The sequence below is a fragment of the Dermacentor variabilis genome, chromosome 7 (assembly GCF_050947875.1).
Source record: "Dermacentor variabilis isolate Ectoservices chromosome 7, ASM5094787v1, whole genome shotgun sequence".
Classification (NCBI taxonomy): domain Eukaryota; kingdom Metazoa; phylum Arthropoda; class Arachnida; order Ixodida; family Ixodidae; genus Dermacentor; species Dermacentor variabilis.
In genome coordinates, this window is record NC_134574.1 from 107,803,297 (window position 1) to 107,814,495 (window position 11,199).

Below are 11,199 nucleotides of genomic sequence, written 5' to 3' on the forward strand. Positions count from 1 at the left end.
CAAAGATGGTTACGCTCTCATGGCTTCAATGTACAGCGATAGTGCAGCATAAGTTAAAAAGCATGAATTTCCTAAATCCTTGCCAAAGTAAGCTGGGTGAAATTATTTAGGCACTAGAATCCAAGGTTTCTAGCGATTCCTGAAGACCCTTTATTTCTAAAATGCCATATTCAAGACATTGAAAACCCATCAATTTTTAGAAGTACTGGAAACTCCCTAAATTTGTACACTTGGCTAGACTTAGCAGACATTACCAAGCGTTCCTTTTCTTCTGTGACACTCTCTAGCATGTCACAAATAATTGTCTGTGGAGCTAATAGAAGAAAGTGACGTCCTTAAAGTTAAAATTACAAAGGAGCTGGGGATACAAGTTTTAGGCTCATGGAAATGGTACCAAGTGTACTTGGAGAAGCAGAAGAAGCAGGAAGCTCAACAGTGGAGGCATTCGTAGAGAAGCCGTGTTGAAGAGTAAATCGAGAGGTACAGACACTACGAGAAGAAACTAGAAATGGCCATAACTTATTTGACGGTGAAAAGCTGAGACAACAAATGACATCACATACGCTGTCAAATCAAACAGTATTAAAAAGTGCAAATGTTGCAGGTGCAAGCAGGTAATTGTGCTATTGCAGAAAAACATGCCTCCTTGTGTGTGCGTTCAGGGACTTTGTGCGTTTAGTGATGAGCGGTGAAAGGCGAATTAACAGTGTTTCAAATGTTTGAAATCAGTGAAATGCTATTTGTTTGTTATTGTTTACAATAAAATTAACGATGTCGTTGTTGAACAAGTTATTACAAGTTATTACAAGCTACTCACATCACATAAGGTCCTTGAAGTTACTATGTCGGGGCCTCGAAACTCCTTGAAAACCCGTGAATTTTTTGTTCCAATATTGCTACAAACCCTGTAGAAAACCGTCATGGAATATAAAGCTTGGCTGAACAGGGATTTATACGAAGAGCACAGGAAGACTAGAAATGCAGTAGTGATCATGGAGGGCCCTGAAATAAATGTTTACATTTATTTCAGGGCCCTACAGCCGTACAAAGCTCAGCCGTACAAAGGCAAGCCGTACAAAGTTTCAGCCGTACAAACGCTCCTGGCGGAGCGTTTGTACGGCTGCTTGGACGGTGGCTGCCACAGATTTGCTTATGGTGTCGACGGCCTCAGCCAGTTCGGCTCGGAACTCATTTCTCAGTTCGGCATTGTCTTCGGTTCGGGACTTGTTCATCTTGTACTCTATTCCCGATTCCAGGTCCTCTATTGGGGGAGTATGTTCCCTTGGGGACGTTGGTGTTGTGGTCGGTTTCTGCTTTTTTTGGAATTGCTCAATGAGATGTTGGAGCTTCCTCTCCAGGGCTTGTTCCCTGGCCTGGGCTCTTCTGTCCCGTTCCTCCTGATGTCCTTCTTGCTCTTCTAAACGCTTCATGAGCAGTTCATTCCGCTTCATCAGGTCGGCGTTTTGCCTTCTGAGGGAGGAGATGGTTTCCTGGTATCTCGAATTTCGCTCTTGTGTCGGCAGTGAGGGAAATGGGTCGGTTGTCGACTTGAAACTGGCTATCACTTCCGCCCATCTGATCTGAACAAGTAAGCCACAGCTGTTCTTGCTGTGGCTTACTTGTTCCATATTCGGAGGAGCTTGAACTTGTCTCCCTTATTATAGATGGTTGCCGGCCTCTTGATTTACTTCTCTCCCTCACGTAAAGGGGTGGGGGTTTTCGCTTGAGCCTTTTCTCGCACTCCTTGCTTGCCGTCTCGTGAGGCAGTCCACATAGTTTGCACTGCAACTGGCAGTCATGGTCTGCTTGTGGGTTCTGCACCCCGCACCGGTTGCAGATATGTTTGTCTGGGTTGGGGCATACGTCCTGCCGGTGGCCGATTTCTCTGCAGGCCTTGCAATACTGTACCGATCTGCGGTATGGACGGCAACGTGTGTACGAGCCGGCCGCCTTCACATAGAAAGGGATGTGTGGACCTTTGAAGGTGATAACTGCTGAGGTGGATTTGCCGAGCATCCTCGCATGCAGGATGCCACAGTTGTTGGCTGCCAGTAGTTCCGCAAGTCGTTTCTCCATCGTAGACGCAGTGATACCGTGCACGACTCCACGTTCTGTTCCTGGGAGCGGTTTGCTGTACGGCGTCATATCGTATGTGGCTGCCTCGTATGTGGATGCCGTTGACGGAACCGAGCTTCAGTGCGTAGTCTTCGTCTGCGGTGCTGGCAATTATCAGGTTTTGCTTCCATTGCGTTTGGATGATTACGTTCATGCAAAATTCTTTGAAAGGGGAATCACTTGCCCTTGCAAGTCCTTCGGTGATCTTCTCGTCCGGCCAGCTGGACAGTTTCATGCCGGTTCTTGGTCGGTATACCACCTTGTAATCATTCTCTGGCAGCGGCGGCGTGACGCGTCGCGGCGGTGGCTTGCCGTTGGTTCGGCTTCCCTGATCTTGCTGCTGTTGGTTGTTGCTGTTGACTTACATGCTTGCTTCCACTCTCGCGTTGCCCCTTGCTGGTTCTGGGGGTTTTCTTGCTTTTTTCCCTCTTGTATGCGGTCCTCGTTCGGCGCCTTCTTGTTTTTTCTTGCCTTGATTGCTTGGAACCATGGGCCAGCTTGACTCAACGTCTTGCCGCTGTTCTCATCGAATTCCATGTTGCTCTGGACCGCTGTGGAGTCTTGGCTATTGTTCTCTATTTCCATTTCGTGAGCACTGCCGTTCGTTTACCCTGCCATTCTCGGCGCTCGCAAGGCCACGCAGGCCCGCTCCTGGGGCGCGTGCGGCGTTCGGAGAACGGTGTTCGAATATGTCGAGGTGCTCGTTGCTCGGTGTGTCAAGGTAAACGACTCCATTCACCGCGGTAATTCTGGCGACATTCGATACTGATTGCCTTGTTGAGTTCAATGACACAAAATTGTGAAGTTTTGTTAAGGTTAACCGCAATAACTTGCTATAAAAGCAGCAGATCATGCGAAGCCCGAGACAGAGAGAAATGTCCACGATGAGGTGCGCGGTGTGACATCATGTGCCTCCTCGGAGCACCGTCACTGCTAAATCGCAAGTTCGCGGCCAGTAAAGCTTTTGCTTTAGAAAATCCGAGGACACTTAAGCACTACTTAAGAGTTGTGAATGCGAAAGAATTAATGGCCAGCTGAACGCGGCTGAGTCGTCCTTCGAATTACGAACTCCTCGCGGGCAAGCGAGTGCGTCGAGATGCTTAGGACGCTTTGATCGCAGGTGGCAGGATTTGAAAGCTGGTGACAGGTTGCGCAGTAAAAGAAGCTTACTAATTTATAGTAAGTAATATTCGAATGAGTTTCGCCTGAAATGAGGACGGGCGAATGAGGCCCCACTAAAATAACGCTACTGCTCTGGAACCTGGAGCTTCATCACCAGAAGAGACCGGTACTTTAGGCAACATGCCCTATTTCCTTACGTCCTCATCGCGCCTAGTCATCAAGTAGGCGCAAGATTTTGGGTCTAATAACGTTTTAGTGGTACCTTTATTGATGCCCAGAAATGCCTATTTCGATGTTGGGGCATATATTAAAATTCTTGGGCCTAAAATACCTTTTCTTTTCCGCGCTTTGGCCAAGACGCATTTTGTTTATAATGCTATAACCCACTGGGGAACTTTGCTGAAGGCAGCTGATTGATTGTTACCACAATCACTTTGCCGGTGTGAAGGCTGTTATTAACAGCTTTGCAGCAGACTAGATCATTGGTGTGAGCAGGAATCGAACCGCTCTACGCGACGACACGCCTGAAGGTGACTTGGCGTACCTGTGCACTCATTTCCCGAGTGTAGCCAACATCACACAGAAACTTGAATACTGGGGCGCAACTCACTCCCAGAAGGATTCGTTCACGTGTTAGTTGGTCCACTGTTCTTGAAAGCTGAGTTTGTGCATCCCAAACATCCAGTACGCTAATGAACAGGAATAACGAAATCAGGCGCCGTGTGTACGTCGTTTGTGCTCCTTGCATCTCAGCGCTGCACAAGCTGAGTTCTCAAGCGCAAATAGGAATTCGTGCGTTGGGCTGAACTATGACTTTTAGGAAAAGTTCACCACCAGCCTTAATGGACCTGTTGCTTACAGTATTAGTCCGAAACTTACCAGAAGGTAAGTTTCGGACTACCAGAGGTGCCAGAAGCGTCAGGTTTCTGGTACCTCGCTGCTAACGATCACGATGGACCTCCTCTGTCTGATTGCTGCGGCTATCCCGTACCTCGTCGCGCGCCTGCAACTCACGTTACGAACACGTGAGGTGAGTTGAGAAACAATGGGAGAGCTTCCCTCCCTACCGTCTAGTGATCGGCGCCATGGCTGAGGCGTCAGTGGCGGCCATATAGAGAGGGACATACGGGCACGCACTTTGTAACAACAAGAGAGATAATTTACGCCGAGTTTAAACAAATTGTTTCATCCAACCTTTTTCTTTCAATGGCGCTCAGATACACTGGCGTCCAAAACAGAGTCCTTCCCTGTTATACAGAAGAGGAATAATCCTGAAAAAATGTGTTCCCGTGATACGGCATCTCTAGAATCTGAGAATCCAGTTCCTCAGACGGTCCCATTTGATCAATCATGTTCCCTTTCCCGACTTTGACACCTTTGACGCAGAACTTCACGCGCCGATTGTCGCGCCTGCCGAAAGGATAGTTCCATTTTGCCTGGAAGTACACGGCGCTCAACAAAGTGAGCAGTGTTTCAGGAGTCACCGTATTGGGAGAGAGCAAGTCCTTGACCTTGAACTTTGTTTGCTGCCAGACCCATGCATTCGCTTCTTCGCGACCTGCCTCGGAGTTCTTCATGAAGTTCAGAGATTTCACGGTGGCCCGGAAGGAACGTTCACGAAGTGGCAGGTAGTTGCGATGAACCTTGAGCGAGGCTGCGCTGTAGGCCCGGTTGACCACGCGGATCGTTAAGTCTGGAGTTCAAAACTCAGCAACAAATCTGTCAAAGTACTGCATTTTGTGGCTACATTTGTTCAAATAAATTGCTACAGATAGTTCGTCTTTTGTGCTGCCTTCAGCGACATTACCGGTCCTAGAGAGTGCCATTCCCATAATTAAGGGTGAGAAAACAATATTGTTATTCTTTCTTATGCAATGTAGAAACGCGTAGGCGTTCAGGGAGAATTTTTTTTTTAGTATCGCTTGTGTATGGCCAGTGCCCGGGAACGGAACTCTTGCGCGGTGACAGCAGTTACGGTATGCGCCATGTACTGTTGCTGCCACTGGTTGCTGCCCGTCGATTGTGTGACTCGTACCCACTAGGAGAGAGGGGCCGTGAAATGGGTGGATTATTATGAGTTGTGTTTAAAAATAGATTTCTAGAACTGCTCTGAGGTAAGGGCAGCTGAAAGGCGACCCTACGTGTTCAATTGAAATCAACAGTCACCAAGTGAAAAGTTCCCAAAAGAAGAAAGGAAAACGTACAAAATTTAACCGGGCATAAATTCGTTTGACATCGTGCTTATTTGGACAGCGGAGAAAACAACCATGCGGCTAAATCCCAAGGTAAGGGACCCAGAAGAAAGAAAGACAGGTTCTCTTAAGAACAGGCTATGCCTTCGAAGACTTGCCCCCTCTGATTTCTTCCCAATGTGCCCTTTCTTTTCAACCTATATATGCATGCAAAATAAAAGCAATTGTTGGCAGTCCCCCGGCACTCGTCCTGTCTTCCATCTAATCCATTTCTTTAGCACTGTTTTCTACCATGCATGCATACCTCCCCGACACCCCCAAAAGCTCTCCTTCAAACCTTAAACCTTCGAAGAGTTTGTTCAAGCATTTCTTGTTGCATCACTAAGGCGGTCAAAAGATAGGGGAAGAGGTGAACTGCGCCTTCCTTAAGTTTATTCCCTTAGCACATATATAAAATCTATCCGACTCTTGGCGAACACCCCTGAGTGCATATGTGCCAATGAATTTAAGGTCATCTTCATCATTATCAATTAAAGGAGTAGACGCAAGCGCTCATACGGCGGCCGAAGAAAACGAAGCCTACCAAAAACGCGTTCTCAATCGAACCGTTGAACGCATTCAGATCGGTCACTCAACCCGGAGGTTTCAGGTGAGGCGCCATCTTTTACCTAGGGTAGGGTACCGATGCTGCGTGAGTGGTCGCATCTTGTCCACCGCGTCGTGTTGTCCCTGTGGCAGAGGAAAAGATGCTGCAAAGGATAGGGTGAAGAAAACATGGCCTAATGAAAGAGATGGAAACGTGCGCTAACTTCAACAGATACTTTTCAGAAATGTACTATTTCGTCGAAGAACGAAGGCACTTTTACTAGGATTACAGCTGAAGCCGCGAATATTGTGTGGCGATGTGCTCCGTGTGCGAGCATGCCTTCTTTATTTTTGTCTGAGGAAAGAGTTGTCGTTTTTTAATGAATGTGTGTTAGAGTCTATCTAGCATATAGCATTACTGTGTGAGTGTGTGCGTGTGTGTGTGTGTGTATGTGTGTGTGTGTGTGTGTGTGTCGAAGTTAGCTTCCTGGCTCCCTGTAATATCCTCACTAACCATTGCATTGTCTTATCAGCAAGACCGAATATCTCCCATTCTCGGGCAAAAGTAGCGCGCGTGACGCCTGCAATAAGAGAAACAAGTGAAGACCCCTCGGTGCGAAGCTCTGTCAGTGCACTTAGTACGAACATTTATGTCCTCCTACTGCTTTTTTAACCAATACTTAAGAAATAATTACTAGACCGTTTATGCAGTTTTGACTCGTATAGCCAATCATACTCATGGGGAACGCCGACCTAGCCAATCCGATTTCAGCGAATCTCTGTCCCTGTCATCTGTATGTACAATGGATGGGAAATGAAGTTCAAAGTTATTCTCGCAGTGGCGACACTTTTTAACTCTTAGGTGCCTATCGTTACTCGCCAACCGTGTGTTCCTTTTGATCCGAATAAACTCTGCTGGAAAAGCGGACGTTCCTGCACTTCCGGTGTTTGTCTTCTGACGCAACACTTCACTTTTTATGTTGCAGGTTGATCAAGCAGCCAGACCTCTAGAATAGGGAAACCTCGAGCGCTCATTCAACATGGGTAAGTTGGTTTTCAGCGTTACACACACACACACACACACACACACACACACACACACACACACACACACACGCACACGCACACGCACACGCACACGCACACGCACACGCACACACACACGCACACACACACACACACACCAGCCTGCCTGCTTGAAGAAGGCAGGTTGGACATCGCTATGTCGAGCCGTGACGTAGATTCCGTTTGATTCAGATGGCGGAAGTTTACGGCAGACCTAGCCCTAAACTGGCTCCTGTGCTAAAGAATACACTAGTGACATGAGAGGCTGATTTTTGCCCGATGTCCAGAATTTACTTGTTTGTTTGGCAGGCTCCGTCGGTGTGCCAAGAATGGCATAGCTGCTGTACAAAATGTGCACGCCGAATGCTTGGACAAATTCGTAGTCTTATAACCTGTAGAGGAAAGTTTACTGAAGCAAGGTTTGGGTGCGGGCTAGTTGGTATTCCATTGTTTCAAACTTCACTTACAGCGCATACACAGACAAGGGACCAAAAGAAAGACTTGTATTCGTCGTTCTTTTGGTCCCTTGTCTATGTATGCACTGTAAGGGATGTTTGAAGCAAAGTTTAGTTCGGGCGCTCTCCCCTAAATACACGGAAACAGGGAAATCGTTTTTCTCGGCTACCGCTGCACCGAATACAGGAAGTTTTGCAACACTGAAAGTATAAAGGTTATGTTATGAAGCGTAATTTCATTGCCACAGCAATTCTTGCAATTCTCCGTGTACAGTTCGCCAAGCCAGGTGAAAGAAAGCGCATTTTGTCCGGGACCCTTTTGTTTCTTGTATAAGCAAACTAAATGAATAAATAAAAAAATTTAATTATATGGCCACTCCAGGCGAATGTTCGCCGCCGCCGTCGTCGTTATGTTCTGTATGGAGTCCAACGACGATAACATCGTCGCTGCGTACCGTATGCAGTATGGGCAAGTGAAATCGTGCGACGGTTAGATGACGATCGCGGCTTAATCTCACGCGTGCAACGGAGGAAAGCAGGAAGGAAGCGTGCCGTCTTCCGTAGCCCGAAGGCTCCGGGGAAAGAGGAGTGACAGGAAGGGGGGGGGTCATTCTTCTCCGGCGGCTGCTGCATATGGTGCGACCCCACGTGCCATATCTTGACAGGAATCCGCTATGCGCGGACAGAGTCTAGGTTCGCCAAAGGCGCCGACGGTCATAGCTGCGTGCGTGCTGTGTTCTTTTGCTCAGATTGTGTTGAAGCGATAGGCAGCACTTCGCTCGCTGCTTTTGCCGCGCTTTCTCACGCAGCCATTTTGACAGCGCGCGGCCGCGTTCATCGAGTGTGGTGGGTTCATGTTTGCTTGTGCGTGGGTTATAACATGCTTGTTAATTTAGTAAACGAATGTGTACAAGTTTGTATGGCCGATAAAGCTACTGTCCTTACCAAGTATAGTTGTGTACTAATTTGCTATCGCAATGCATTCTTCGCGTTTTGGGCGAAACTGCGAGTTTTTTTTATCTTGGCTCTCTAATTATTATTAAATATTGTGAACAACTGTAAAATTTTGAGAAACAAGCCTATCAAGTATGGAACGCTGTAAATCTGCAATGAAAAACGATAACACAAATCTGTAAACTACACCTAATACTACACCTGAAGCCGAGAAAATTAATGTATCACATAGTGCTTTGAAATAGGAAACAAATTTGTTAGTAAGACTTTTGCGAAACCCTTCTGAACAGTCAACAAATTGACGTAAGCAGTGACGTTATATACGGAATTTGTCCGCTTTACGTGATCTAGCGGATTCATTTAACGGATTTGCGATGTCTACTTTCGATGCTGAGGTACGCACTTGTAAATTTCAGGCTTCCATTATTTTAACTTACCAATAATTCTTTATTTCTTGTAAAATCAAGGTTCTAAATAAAACTTCCTCTTCCTAATGTCAACAGAAAACTTTCCCTTTCAAATATAACACATTACATTCAAATCTGTCAAGGTAATGTCTCACAAAATCATTGGTGCGTTTTGAATGTATTTGAATAGGTGACGTTGGGAAGGATGTCTCTCAAGCATCCTTCGATAACAGCGCTCGTGAAATACGAGGCTTCGCCGTGCTCTCTCACGGGTTGCAGAATCAAGCGTATTTCCTTTCTTTAGATCACTATCACAGCGCTCGTGAAAAAGGAGTGCGTCCGGTTCGTTCTGCCAGCTGCGAGGTCGTCTTACGGCCACCGTGGGACGGCACTTGATGCGAGTAAATGCGTTCGCTTGGGCAAAACTGCCCGGCGTCCATGCAGCGCATTATAATATAAAAATTCACTCCCTCTGATTTCGTCGAGAGATGCAGGTGGAACCCTGAAGCCATTGATTTCTTGATAGGTTTGCTGCTTGTGACATTCACGATTACGAATTCGAGATGCCGTTATGGCACATTATTTAATATATCATTCAGCTGCAGAAGTCAGACCTTAGCTGCCATCCTCGCAAAGTGCGCGTGTTCGAGCTTGCGCAGGACTATTTATAGCGTTGTTCCTTTAATTTGGTCCCGGAAAACATTAACTGATGATGACGATACTCGGAATTGCAAAATTCGAGCGCATCGCGTTTGACAGCGGTCGCCAGAGACCCCCGCCCGCTCGTCCAGCATACGCCGCAAACGGCACGCGGGCCCGTCGGGTGGCTTCCGCTTCGCCACCATCGCGTTCGCGCCGCGCTAGTTTTTCGCGAGCGCTGTTATCTAAGGATGCTTTAGACACATGCTTTCCTCGCCCTCTTTATCCTCGGTGCAAGCGAGCAGCGGAGCGCACCGACGGTGGCAACGCCGTGATAGAGGAGCGCAGCTGCTCCCCGGCCGTTCGCAGGGGGATCAAATTTTTTGACCAAGACGGTACATCTTTAAAGTACAGCCGCAGAAAACAAATGCTCGTATGTGGCTCATATGATATATGCAGTGTTAACCGACTGTGCTCTCGACCGCGTTCGAGGAAAAAGAATAATTGTTGCTCCACTTTACTAACGTTATACAAATGGCATGAAGCCAAGGTGGGGACAGAAATTGCGGTTATGAAGCTTAGAAAATGTTTATTGGGGACCTTAAAGGGACACTAAAGTGAACAATGATTTCTTCTGCATCAGTAAATTACCTTTTTACAACACCAAAAACACCACTCTTACAACAATAAGACGTTTGGTAAGCCGGAAAAAGCGCAAAAATGAAATACGGGTGGCGACGCCTACTTGAGTTCCCGAACCTCGTGGCTGTGACGTCTTGGATTTTGATGGCGTCTGCTAGCGCCTACGAATTATATATAGCGGTACAGATTAACTACATTGTGTTTTAAAGGAGCCAAATAATAAACATGGCAAATTTCGGGAGCCTTTACTCAGCCAACGCGGCCCAAATGCGAAAACATACTTTGGAATCCCTGACGTCACGCTGACGTAACAGCGCTGGGGTATCGGCGCGAAATTCAAATACTCATACTTGGACCTCCATTTTCTCATCTAATAATCAAACAATTTTTTTGAAATGACTTCCTGCAGGGTTCTCAAACAAGGTTTCATTAACTAATTTATTGTTTCGCTTTAGTGTCCCTTTAACGTTTCTGTTTATAAGAACAGAGTAAGAAAATGCAGGCTAGGTTATGTCTACGTAATGTGCACATGTGCGGTAAACGCAAAGGAGGCACAAATAATCCACGACTGTTTCTCCTGGCAGCGTCGGAGGTGGCCATTGTGTCCGAGGTGGAACCAATCGGTAAGTATCGCAGCTTTCAGACTGAATGACAAATTATTTATCTCTATCTCTATTGGAACGTGAGCTCCTGCCGCTAATTTAATCGACTGCTTACATCTGCTTACGCACACAAGCAGGCATCTTAAGGGACGGCCTATGCCCAATACACGCAGCCTTCCGCATTCATTCTGCACGCGTGCGGGACTTGCAGAAAATTGCATGTGTCGTAAACAGACGTATAAATATAGGTTTACACTGCTCAGCGGACCCAGGCTTAATCGAAATTTCGGCGCTTGTGAGTGACATGTGCAGTTTTCTGCACGTCCGTACACGTGCGATAGGTGTTCATGAGGACCGCGCGGATTGAGCATAAATCGGCTCTAAATCTAACGCTCTGTGCCTTCTCGGTTGGTCTGTAGCT

At 46.9% G+C, this 11,199-nt stretch overlaps 1 protein-coding gene across 1 annotated transcript; it reads right to left on the minus strand.

The window, feature by feature from the left end:
• Nucleotides 1-4,487: 4,487 nt before the first annotated feature.
• LOC142588769 (serpin B12-like) lies at nt 4,488-7,232 on the minus strand. Its single transcript, XM_075700587.1, has 2 exons — nt 7,199-7,232; nt 4,488-4,930 (listed from the first exon to the last, which is right to left on the minus strand). The coding sequence occupies exons 1-2, from the start codon at nt 7,230-7,232 to the stop codon at nt 4,488-4,490; spliced, it is 477 nt and encodes a 158-aa protein (XP_075556702.1).
• Nucleotides 7,233-11,199: the final 3,967 nt, after the last annotated feature.

Coding starts and splice junctions, on each gene's coding strand:
- LOC142588769 (XM_075700587.1), bottom strand. CDS start 7,232: ATGTCCAACCTGCCTTCTTCAAGCAGGCAGGCTG. Junction 4,931..7,198: donor TTCTTCAAGCAGGCAGGCTG/GTGTGTGTGTGT, acceptor TTTGAACTCCAG/ACTTAACGATCCGCGTGGTC.